This window comes from Sminthopsis crassicaudata, chromosome 5, assembly GCF_048593235.1.
Source record: "Sminthopsis crassicaudata isolate SCR6 chromosome 5, ASM4859323v1, whole genome shotgun sequence".
NCBI classification, from domain to species: Eukaryota; Metazoa; Chordata; class Mammalia; order Dasyuromorphia; family Dasyuridae; genus Sminthopsis; species Sminthopsis crassicaudata.
Window position 1 is genome coordinate 890,025 of NC_133621.1, and position 12,500 is coordinate 902,524.

Genomic DNA, 12,500 nt, shown 5'->3' on the forward strand with positions numbered 1-12,500 from the left:
GTTCGGGGACATAGTAAAGCGAGGGCTAGGTCAGCGTTAGCAGTCACGGGGCGGCTCGGGGGGCCGAGTGGGGAGGCGCAGGAGCGGGCCGCTGCCGCCTGCCCACGTGGGTCTTCTCGGGCTCAGCCCAGCGGCGTCCGGCGTTAAGCAGGCCCGGGGAATGTCTGGAGAGCGGCCGGGGGGGGGGGGGGGGGGCACGCACTTGCCGTCCGGAGAAACGTTGATGCCGTTGGCGAAGTCGAAGCCGGCCGCCACCTGGCGCACGTCCCGCGGGCTGTAGTAAACCACGTTGGACCACTTCAAACCCAAGTAGAGCTCCCACGCGCGGAGGGAGGGGTCCGAGAAGTAGTGGTCGTTGGTGGCGTAGAAATGCTCCGGGCCCACGGCGACCAGGTCGTTCACGCTGCAGAGGAGACGCGGGAAGTGTCGGGGGAGGAGAGCCGGGCGCGCGTGCCGCAGCGCGAGCGCGCTCTCCGCACGGGGCTGCCGTGGGCACTCAGAGCGCGGCTATCGCGCCGGGAAACCCAGGTCTGCTCGCTCCCTGCGCTGGGGAAGGGCAGGGGGAGGACTGGAGCGCAACATCTCCTAGAGAGCCAAGTCCGTGCAAGGGGAAAAAATAAAGCCCGATTAAGTTTAAAAAAAGAAGGAAGGAAGGAAAAGCACTTGTAGCTTTGCCTCTCAGGCAAAGCCAGACCAGAGCCGGCAGGAAAGAAGGGGGTTCGCCTCGGCCAGAGCCCGCTGCCGCTCCGGGCTCCCAGAGGGGCGGGGGAAGCCTCCGGCTCAGGCCGGTCCTCCTGGGGCCCGCTCTCCGGCAGCCCTTCCTTTCCTCATGGCCCAGGAGCGGCAGTTCACTGCACCTGCAGCATCCGGGCCACAAGAACCAATGCGGGACGGGGAGGGAGGGGCCCATTGGCTTGGTGGCGGCTCCCCACCTGGTAGAAAGGCTGAGCCTGAAGGGACCAGATGATGGGGTGAAGGGAAGGACTGGGGCGGGGCGGGGCGGGCTGGCTCCGCCGAACTTTGGGGAAGGAGCGGGAGAGGTGCTCGGGGCCGCGCTCTCGGGGCCGCGCTCTCGGGGCCGCGCTCTCACCCACCTGGGCGGAGCAGAAAGGGAGGGTTTCCCGAGACCCTCCGGCCAGGAAGATGCCCCCCTCCCCGGGGCAAAGAGCGGGACTTTGGGGGCAGCCCCAGGGGGCGGGGCTTGGGGTGAATCAAGTCCCCGCTTGGCCGTACTTGGGAAGCAGCTCGTGTCGGATTGTTTTCAGGTACAAGAGCGATCTTTCTTCTTCTTGAAACTTAAACAGCTCCACAGTGCTCGAGAGCTGGGGGTGATTCACCACGAACAGGTACACGGTGTTATCTGAGGGGAGGCGCGGAGAGCCCGCCATTAGCCCAGCCAGAGAGGTGGCTTCTGTCTCTAGGGAGCAGCTGTGACCTGCCTCCCTTAGGGCTGCCTTCATGGGGCTCTTCCGGCCTCAGGAGGGAGGACCCCCCACTCCCAGGAAGGGCCAGAGCAGGACAGGACTGTCTGTCCCTGAGGTCCAAGGCCATAGCAAGGTAGCAGGAAAGCTCTCTGGGAGAAGCAGTGTGCCCAGGAAGATGCCCAAGACCTCATGGGACCCTGCTGGCCCTGGGGCTCCCAGTGGGGCAGCGGGGTCTCGGAGAGGGTGCAGGACAGTGGAGCCATCCCCCGGCCCAGAGCCCTTCTGTGGATCTGGGCAGAGAACAGGAGGAGAGGCTGGGGGATCGGGGAGACATGCTGGGGATACGGCTCATGCACTGGGCTGCTTGACGGGCAGAGCGCCGCGGTGACGTGTCTGTGGATGCAGCAGGACCTGGACGAGGGCCGGGCTGCCCCGAGCACAGGCAGAGCAGCCGAGACTCGGTGCGGGAGGACCGAGGCGGCCAGTTCTTGAGGAAGGGGAGGCGGTGGGGACACAGGAGGAGCCGGCAGCTGCTCCCTCAGGGTCAGGCCTTCTGGCCCCCAGACCGAGGCTCAGAGACTTTGAGAGCTGCCCATCAGCCAGTTGGGTGTGAAGCAGGATTGAAACCAGTTCTTCAAGCTCACCCTCCATTTGTAGTGTGAGGGAGGTGACCAGGGTGACAACTCAGAGACCTCTATTTGGCAGGTGTGGAAACAGGTGGCTGGTGTAAGATTACCAGGGAGCCACTGGGATCCAGAGAGAGGTCCTCTAGCCCTGCCCTTTCAGCTCAGCCCCACTGCCTCCAAGGGCATCCATGGCCACAGAGGGGGCAAGAATAAGGGGTCGCTCAGGAAGAGCCCACAGTCCCGAGGCCTGACTGGATACAAGAAGCCAGAAACCAAGGATTGGAGCTTGAGGGGAAGGTGCCAGCTAGTGGGGATCCCTAAGGCAAGAGCAGGGCTGTTGGCTTTGGAGGTGTCCCTGAAGTCCCGACTGCTGAAGTCCTTGTAGCCACCAAAGAGGAGTGGGAGAAGGGAGAAGGAGCTGAGAGAGACCAAAAGAAGAGGTGATGAAGGAGTGGAGGGGGCTGCTGAGCAGCCAAGGGAGGAGGGAGGGAGCTGGCTCGTGTCCCAAGAGACCTTTGAGAGAACAGTGCCAGGGAAGGATCCCAGGTAATGGGGGCTCAAAGGTAGTGAGTGGGGAGACCCTGAGCCAGCAGGGCAGGCAAAGCACCGGTAAGAGAAAGCCCACCGCCCCCCATGTAAGAGTGTGAAAAAGGGATTTCCTTTAAATCGGTTAGTAATATAACACTATTAACTTGGATTTATTTTTAGTTTGATTGTCAGATTAAAAACCAGCCCCAAATAGCAAAGTCAAACTAATAAAGATCTTAAGTCTAGGTTATATGAAGATTTAGGGAACAGACAGACGATTTTTATCTTTGTAGGACTAAAATAATTAAGACTTTTTAAAGGCTAGGTTCACCTGTCTGGCAACCAGAGCATTGGCTAATGGCCAATGTTCCCCTTTCTAGTATTAGGAGAGCAGGCTTCTTTTTTCTTGTGCTAGATATTAAGTCTAAGGACTAATGGAATCTTGGCTGCTGGAGGATGGAAGGTGACCGCTAATTCCAAACCTCAAGTTCCCCTTTCCCAGCAAGCTTTTTGGCTACAAAAGGCATCCACTAGAGGGCAAAGATATCTGGGAGAATATCACTTTGACAGCGAAATGTTGCCTAGAAGAAGCAAACTAGGCATTGTCCAATTGAATTATGTTCAAAACAAGTTCCCTATTTAAAAAAAAATTCTATTATAAAAATCAGAATGCAAATCACTCATTTGTCACTAATTACTGAAGAATTAGTTGACTTGATTTAATGGTGATTTGTTAGCTTTACAATTCATTCTTTTTAACTCAGAAATAACAAGTTTCAGAAATTTTCTTATTTCAGATAATTTTAACAAAATAGTCAAGAGACCAGAAATTCTGGGGAAGCACTTTTCTGCCAAAGGGGACAGGATTAGGGGAACAAGTGGCTAGTGATGAGGAGAGAGGGGTGCAGCCCCCCCTCTAAGTTTTGACTAGAGTCCCCTATGGCAAGATATCACAAACGTTCAGACAATTCTGCCTTGGATAAGGCAGAAATTCTCAGCTCTGAGGTCTTGAGGATACCCAAATAACCCTGGCATTTTACCTTCATCTGTGAAGGTGCTGATCCCATGTGGGTTAAGGGAAGCCTTGTCCAGTCCATCCCCATGGATCGGTAGCACCATAGGTTCAGGGTTTTCTTCATTGAGGTCCATCAAAAGTATTTCTCCAGGCTTGTGTGGATCAAAGCTCTTTATTCCAGGATATTTTAGCCCCTTTTAAAAAACAAAGGAAATAAGTATAAACAGATTGACCCATCATCCAGGTACAACATCAAAGTCAGGTTCACATAGTCTTTATTTCTGGGCACTCGCTTAGCCACATTCATTGTCCCTTTTTGAGCCCCTCAGGGCTGCCAGGTGAATCATGGCCACATCTAAATATCTCCCTCCCCCCATCCCATCCTTAGCACACTGATCTATTGTAAGGAATCCTGGTGAGTAAGCAATCTTAAGGAAGTCTCAGTCTTGTCTTTTGTGTAACTTCTTTTTGCTGAGAACACAAGAATGTGCTTGCAGTTATCTGAAAGAATGCCAGGAAAGCATAAAGAAGGGAAGGGCATCCTTTCTTGTGCATTAATCAATGAGTACCCTTTATGGCAGGCCTGTGTTTGTCCCAGAAACCTGGCTAGTTCTTGGAGTAAACACAATCCTCCTAAAGGAACGAACAAATATTCTCCTTGGTGGGCCTCTTGTGATGGAACATCCTGTACTTGGGAGGCTGCTACATCTCAAGAGACACATTTCAAATGAAAATACTTAGCCTGGTCCCTTCTTTGTTCTCAGCCTATAAAAACCCCTTAGTGGAAAGGGACTTAGAGGATTCAGGTAGGAAGTCTTGTATAGCTTGCCTAGAAATGACTCCAGTGGAGACATTGAATAGCTGTGACCATGAGTGCTCCCAGCCAAGGAATTCAGATGTTGGTGCTTCCTCAGAGTGGTAATGATGTATGTTGTGTGTTGTTTGTTTATTATAGTGTCCATTGTGTCTGTTAATTGTGTATTACTTTTATACTAAGAGTTTCCTCTTACCTTCAATCAAGCTTCTGAGGAGTAATAAATAATATATTATATATATATATATAATATAATAAGTAATAATATTACTTGGATAATAACACTTTACTTTCAAGACTATGCCTGTTGAAATGCAAATTCCAAACCTGAAGTGATCTTATATCTGCACACAGTAAGTGCTTAATAAATGTGGATGGCAAACAGTCCTGACACTAGAAAGATCAACTGGGTCTCTCATGAAGATATCCAGAGATAAACAGGTGAAGAAAAAAAATTTAAGCTGTTGCCAAAGACTCCAGATGACTGACTGGGGAAGCCCTTGGGTCCCTCAAACAAGAGACATGAAAGGTGCGGGAGCCACTTGGAAGAAACATTGATTTCTGGACTTTGCTCCCAGCATATAACATAAAGTTAGAAGAGCTCAGATGATCTGGCAAAGCTGAGAAGCCTGAGGGGTGAGTCAATGTCTGTAATGGCTTCTCTGAAAAGAGTGACTGGAATAGGAGAAGAAATCAGCTGCTTTCCTCTCAACTGAGCCAAAAAACCCAAACAAAATAAAAATAGTTTGGGGGACTTCTTTTTAGGAACATCACCACCTTATAATTATTGGGGAAAGCTGCTCAGAAATGGGGGCCATTGGGCCTGATCTATCAACTAACAAACATTTTTTAAGCACCTACTGCGAGATATGATGGACATTGGAAATGTCCGGCCCCTGGACAAAAAGGAAGGCAGCTCATGCTCTTGACATGAGGGACCATGTGTACATACAAGGCAGCGAGGGAGGGAAGGAGAGTGGAAACAAGCAATTGGGGGTGTGGACATCTCTGAAAACGGAGCCATGGACACAACTGGGTACAGTTCAGCCCACAAAGAGATCAGAAACCTGCTCTTTAGCTGGAGATCATATCTACAGAAAATGGGAGCTTGAATCCCTAATGCACACAGCAGGAGACAATATGGTCCTTCCATGCTCCATCCTGAGGCTTGGTGCAGAACAGCCTCTGGGAGCAATACATATGGCTCTAGAGAAAGAGACTTGTCTGAAAGAAGCAACTCGAGTAACAGCAGGAGGCAGAGCAATAAAAGAGCGACTCAGTATCCAGAAGGAAGATAAAAGCATTTGGGTAAAGATCACGGAGGGAGAGACAGAAACCATCTAGTCATACACACACCACAGGTCATCAGGGCAGAAGGGAGGAATAGATGAAAAGCTCAGGAAACAGGCCATGAGCCTAGGGCAAGAACAAGATAGACAGGGATGGCTCCAATGATCCAGACATTTTCTGCTTTCCCGTCTCTGTTTCTGTCCCTCTTTGCCCAAAGCAGGGAAGCTGTGTGTGTATATGTATGTTTAATTTCTTCACTTGCTATAAGGATGATTTCACAATTCAGTAGATGATGAGGGGAACCACCATCTGATTCTCACCAATAAGGAAGAACTGGGTTACTGGAAGCAGAAGTGATAGAAATCATACCAGTTCCATGGTCTAACAAGGGTCTAACCCAGCCTCTAGATTTTGGGAGAGCAGATGTCAAAAGTATTGAGGGTTTCTTTTTACAGTTACGATAGTCACATTCAGATGAATCTCAGACAAGTCACTAAAGATTCTGTGGTTTATAGTCTTTTTCCAGATCATGAAGAGACAGAAGACAAATTTGGATGGAATTTTTGAATGCAGCAGCAGTTTCACATCATTCTTCTAGAGATTCAGAACAGAGGAAGTGAGGAAGTGGTAGTAGCAGCAGACAGATATTTTGTGGGAGCCTAATAGTGATTGAGGTCTCCCCTTTCTCACCTTCTATCTGGCATGTTAAGAAAAACCAATATGAATAACTTGGAGCTATGCTGAAAGGGCTCTAAAAATACACATAACCTTTGGTCCAGTGATACCACAGTTAAGTCTGTATCTCAAAGAGATCAAAGAAAAAGGAAAAAGACATATATATTTATAGATAAATAAATAAATATAGCTATATATATATATACATACACAAAATTTAGCAGGTTTTTTTTTTTTTGTGGAGACAGGGGATTTGAAATTGAGGGGATGCCCATCAGTGGGGAAATGGCTGAACAAGTTGTGGTATATAAATGGAATAGAATGCTATTGCGCTGTAAAAAAGGATGAGTAGGCAGAGGCAGAGTCTGGAGCAGTAGGAAGATTGGCTCAGGGTCCAGGAGGGAGGTAGAAAGCATTTGAGTAAAGATCACAGAGGGAGAGGCGGAAACTATATTGTCATCAGTACCACCACCACAGACCACCAGGACAGAAGGAAGTCATGAGGAGCTCAGGAAAGAGATCACAAGAAAAACCTGGAAAGATATATATGAATTGATCCTGAGTGAAGTGAGCAGAACCAGGAGAACATTGTTCACATTAAAGGGAACACTGTACATTGAACAACAGTGAAGGACTAGCTATTCTCGGCAATACAAAGATCCAAAACAATCCCAAAGGACCTATCTACCTTCAGAGAAAAAATGATAAGTCTGAGGACAGATGGAAGAATACTATTTTTCACTTGCTTTTCTGTTTGTGGTTTCTTGCACAAAATGACAAATATGGCAATATGCTGTACATGTACAACCTATATCAAATTGCTTTCCATCTCACGGAGGGAGCAAAGGAGAGAGGGAGAGAATTTGGAAAATGAATTAGTTTATAATAATATTTAAACAAAATATTCAAAATAACAAATACAAATTTACTTTAAAAAGAAATACACATGGCTTTGTCAGTGGAAATGAAATTGAAATTGAAGAAGCTCCGTTACCATCTGTTTTGCTGCTGGATCACCAGACCTTTCCCTGTGACTTGTAGCTGAAGCCTCTTCTATGTGAAATCTCTCCCTTTAAAATGTGAATTCTTGGAGAACAAGGCCTTTCTTTTCTATTTATATCCCTGGCACTTAGCACAGTACTTTAAATATAATAAGTGATTAATAAATGATTTTTCATAAAAAAACAAAGTCCACAGGGAGTGACTATGGGAGCCGTGGAGATTCTGCTCCCCTTTCTTTTCCTTTTTGTATTTACTGCATCTCACCAGTGGCTGGCATCATTTGCTACTAAATGATTCTTTGCCCTTCCATTTTAACTCTGCCCTGTATTTTAACAATGGTTTTTCTAAGTAAAGATAATTTTAATAACCTCTTCAGTTCATTTCTTTGGTAGGAGAGAAGAGGCAGTGGGGATTCAGATTAGTTAATTCAGGCTAACCTAGGACTTTATAGGGTTGGGAAGCCGATTCTCTGCTTGGGAACAAAGACTCTTTGGACTTCATAAAAGTTCAGAGCTTTCATGGATTTATTAACAGTTTTTTTTAAGGTTTTTTAATTTAAAAAAAGACACATGGAACTGAGTCATGTCTTAGGCCAAAAATAAAAAATATTAACCCTCCAAAACCAAAACCAATTTTGCTAGCTAATTTCTGTAGAGCCAATAGGGGTGTTTCCCATGTAGCCCTTGGGCTTTTTACATGTCTGCACCAAAAAAGGGAGAGAGCAATAAGGTGGATCTCATAGAAAGATCATGCCTTGAGCTGTCTGTAGACGGCTGTGATTAGTTCCCTTTACTCCCCAGAAGAGAAGGGGAAATTCTCAGGGACTCAGGTGATGCTTGCATCCCAGCTGCTAATGACAGCACCTTTACTGGCCAAGTTATCCTCCACAGTGACACCTGCTGGCTGCACATGTGATCACTAGAACTCCATGGGGAAGTCAGCCCAGATGACAGAAAATACTAAAGAATAAAAATCTGGACCCAAAGAGAAGTAACTCCAATGATGCAGGACACTTAAAAGAGACCTTGTGGATGCACCAATCTGCCTCAGCTATTAAAAAACCCAACCCTGAATTATTTTTTAAAGGCAATTATTAAAAAAAGATGTAACGAAGAGAAAAGCCCGGACAGTTGCCAAGAGCAATGACAAAGCATGGAGCATTCTCTGCCACAGTGCGAGCCTGCTAAAGTTCAGTTTGTTCTAGATGGTGAAGCAATCTGTGGCAGCAGCCCCGACGCACCCCCTCCATCCCTTCCTCGCAGGCTCCTGAAAGTCTTCAGCTGCTCAATTGTGGCTTCGGCATCCCTCACAGTTACAGCCCTGGAAGGGACCCCGGCAGCCATCTAGTTACCCCATCCATGAACCTCCCTCTCCAGTAGCTCTGATCAATTATCAGCCTCTTCTTGAAGACCCCAAGGAGCGTGACCCTTTTGACATAGGTCTCATGGGACAGTTCCCGAAGCTAGGATTTCTCCTGACATTTAGTGCCCTCCCTCTTCTTCTGCATGAAGCCCCTCGAATCCATGACCTTGGCTTCCTCTTTCAGATCCTCTTTCCTTCTTGGTCTCATAGATCGTCCCCCATATCCTACCCATTTTGAGTTTTATCCTTTCACCCCTCTGACAGGCCCCCTTCCTGGGGCAGACCTCAGACAGCTGCAGTGGCCACTGGGGCAGGGTCTTCCTGCCTCAAGTTTCTCCCTGCTTCAGTCCAACCTCCCTCCAGCCACCGATGTGTGAGTGCAGGTCTGACCATGTCCCTCTGCCTCCCACTCAAAAAACTCTGGTGCTCCCTATGGCCTCCAGCATCAAATATCCATTCTTCTGGCATTCAAAGCCCTTTATCACCTCTCCCACCCTCACTCCCTTTTCCAAGCTTCTTCTCCCTCACTCCCATGTCTTTCAGTACCCTTGACCTCCTTCCTGTTTCATGTCCTCACTAGCTTGGAACTCTAACTTATGTCGACCTCCCGGCTTCCTTGGAGGCCAAGGTACCATCCCACCTTCAATGGGAAGCCTTTCCCACTCCCTCCTCTGGTGCCCCTCTGTTACAACATACCCTTCTGTATCTAATTTGTTCAACAGTAGTTTCCATTTTGTCTTCCCATGAGACTGGGAACTCCTCGGGAGCGGGATCTATTTTGTCCCCTGTGCTGACCCAGCATTTGTTGACTGACATTTTCCTGAGGGGCACACTATCTTTAGAGGAAAAGCTATCTATAGGTCACGTCTTAAGGGCTCCTTCGCCCGTGCCAGGACATCTCATTTTGGGCAGCACTCATAGTAGGGGCTGGAGCACAGGGCTCAGAGGGAGAGGACGGATGATTAGCCAAGATGGCTCTTCTGAGCCAGAAGAAGAGCCACACGTGAAGAGTGCGTTCTTTCTCCTCCGGGCCAGGGAGAATGAAGGGAGATTTTTGGGTGGGTGGGATGGGGTAGACCTTGGCATTAGGGTTAGAACTGGAAAGTGGGAGCTCCTGCCATCATCTCCTAATAGTCCAGGAAAGAGGAAGATCTCGGGCTTCTGTGGGAGTCAGTCACAGGCTCTGATAGCTGATTGGCTGTGGGGAGGCAGGGAGAGGGAAGCATATTGGGTGTGAATCTGTGGGCTGCAAGGGACCCTGGGCAGGGTTGAGGGAAGAATCTGTAAATTCTGGTTCAAGCATGTTGATTTCAAGCTGCTGGCAAGAGAAGCCGGGATACCCGTTCATATTCCATCTTTCCATGTTCTATATGACCTCCCAAATCCTGAGGGCAGCTGTGATCATTTGTGCAGGGAAGCATTATCTGGGGAGCCCGCCCTCACCTTGACAGCCCTCCCTCACTCTGATAATCCTCTCCCACCTTGGTAGTCCTCCATCACTCTGGTAGTCCTCCATCACTTTGATAGTCCTCCATCACTTTGATAGTCCTCCATCACTTTGATAGTCCTCCCTCACCTTGATAGTCCTCCCTCACCTTGATAGTCCTCCCTCACCTTGGTAGTCCTCCATCACTTTGATAGTCCTCCCTCACCTTGATAGTCCTCCCTCACCTTGATAGTCCTCCCTCACCTTGGTAGTCCTCCATCACTTTGATAGTCCTCCATCACTTTGATAGTCCTCCCTCACCTTGGTAGTCCTCCATCACTTTGATAGTCCTCCATCACTTTGATAGTCCTCCCTCACCTTGATAGTCCTCCCTCACCTTGGTAATCCTCCATCACTTTGATAGTCCTCCCTCACCTTGATAGTCCTCCCTCACCTTGATAGTCCTCCCTCACCTTGGTAGTCCTCCATCACTTTGATAGTCCTCCATCACTTTGATAGTCCTCCCTCACCTTGGTAGTCCTCCATCACTTTGATAGTCCTCCATCACTTTGATAGTCCTCCCTCACCTTGATAGTCCTCCCTCACCTTGGTAGTCCTCCCTCACTTTGACAGCCCTCTCGGCTATCACAGCAATGGGTCTCAGAGGACAGACTGAGAGGGAACCCAAGGCTGGGAGATGGAAGAAGAGGAGGAAGCAGCCTGAAGTAGGATGGGGCCCCCCACTTTTGGCAGATTGGGGGAGGTGATGGCCTCCCTCTCTTTCTCTCAGAGTGATTATGATGGGGAGCGTTGCTGTGCTGCTGGTGCCTGGGAGGGTGAGGAGGAAGAGCTACCACGATGCCCAATGGACCTAGCTGAGTGAGACAGCGCCCTTGGACCGGTGTGGGAAAGCTGCTCGGCGCCACCTGGGGCTCAGAAGTTGCGCTGCACTTTGTGGGCTGGGGTGGGCTTCCAGGTTCATCTTCCCTTCTCATCTTTGGAGCATTAATTCTGCCACTGGGTTTTCCATGAACTCAGGCTCCTAACCAGCCCTTTAACTTGTTACTTAGAAGGGAGAGAGACTTGGGGGAGGAGAGGAGGAACCCCCTCCCCAAAAGCAGCTCCTTCTGGGAACCAGTGGGAGTCTGGAAAATGAGGAGGTGGGCTGAGCAATGGACCCAGTTACAGGCAGTTAGCTGTGCCATTCCCAGGACAAGAGCAGTCCACCTGCTGACACCCCCCTTCCCTGGCAGCTGGCACCCTGCTTCCCTGGCAGCTGACACCCCGCTTCCCTGGCAGCTGACACCCCGCTTCCCTGGTAGCTGACACCCCACTTCCCTGGCAGCCATCACTTGAGGGGGACACTCACGCAGCTCAGGAAGGCCAGGCCATGGGGGAGGATCTCCAGGTCTTCAGAACCAGTTTCTGCAAGAGAACAGATTCAAGGTGAGCTGGGGGGGAGGGCTGAACGAGGGGGGTGACGAGAGCCTGGAGGGTCTGACCCCCCCGCTATGAGGCGGAGAGGCGCAGAATCCCTCCTCCACGAGGCTGGAGGGCGGGAACAGCTTGTGATGGGCCCCACTTTCCTGAAGGTCTGAGGAGTTAAGGGACCCACACAGAGCTGGAGGTGGCAAGTGGCCCCAGGGTCCCCAGGAAGGACATGGTTTGACAGAGGGATGTTGGGGGGGTCGGAGTATGGACATTGCCCCGGATGACTCTGCGGGGCTGGCGTTCTGAGGGCGCCACGCTGCTCACTTGTGCCTTAGCTCAGTCTTAAGCCGGGGCACTCCAGATCTCCTGGCACGGTCACACGGAGGGGATACACACTCACACTCACACACATCATTATGAGCTTGTGGGTGGAGCACTCTCTTCACCATAGGAGGCAGTAAGACCCGGCCCCACCCTGCCAGCCTCCACAGAGTCCTCCCCACTCGGTCCTCCCCTGCCTTGCCCTCCTTGTCCCTGCCCCACTACTTCTGCTTCCAAACAGCGGACTGGAGCCGCTTGGGTATCACCTAAGTGTGACTTGGTGGCCAGAGGCTTCCCTTCCCCACATCCTCATCTCCAGATTTTCTGGCTCACAAGGTCCAGGCGGGGGCTGACCCCGGGATTTCAGTGATGGCGGGGATCCTGGGTGGGGTGGCTCTCTCTCCAGTGGCAGCCGGTGCCCCCCCCAGTTGCCTGAGCACTGAGAAGGGACCTGCAGCCTGTGGCTCAAAGGCAAGAGACCATGGAGGGCCATGCTCAGGCTTCCAGAGAATCAAGACCCCCCCCATTCCTGCTCCCGCAGTGGGAGCCTGGACCCCACCCTGCCTAGGAAGAGCTTGGAGAAGCC

At 50.1% G+C, this 12,500-nt stretch overlaps 1 protein-coding gene and 1 long non-coding RNA gene across 2 annotated transcripts in view; one reads left to right on the forward strand and one right to left on the reverse strand.

Annotated features, from left to right (window-relative positions):
* Positions 1-12,500, reverse strand: part of LOC141543528 (serum paraoxonase/arylesterase 1-like) — a 24,103-nt gene that overhangs the window by 5,368 nt on the left and 6,235 nt on the right. Inside the window, 4 exon segments of the mRNA XM_074268946.1 lie at positions 203-403; positions 1,234-1,360; positions 3,619-3,787; positions 11,532-11,587. Coding sequence (XP_074125047.1) covers positions 203-403; positions 1,234-1,360; positions 3,619-3,787; positions 11,532-11,587 — 553 coding nt within the window.
* Positions 4,270-12,500, forward strand: part of LOC141543529 (uncharacterized) — a 10,525-nt gene continuing 2,294 nt past the window's right edge. Inside the window, exons 1-3 of the long non-coding RNA XR_012482462.1 lie at positions 4,270-4,519; positions 11,416-11,608; positions 12,456-12,500. The exon at positions 12,456-12,500 is cut by the window's right edge and continues 29 nt beyond it. This is a non-coding gene — a long non-coding RNA (uncharacterized LOC141543529). The remainder of the gene's footprint in view (positions 4,520-11,415; positions 11,609-12,455) is intronic.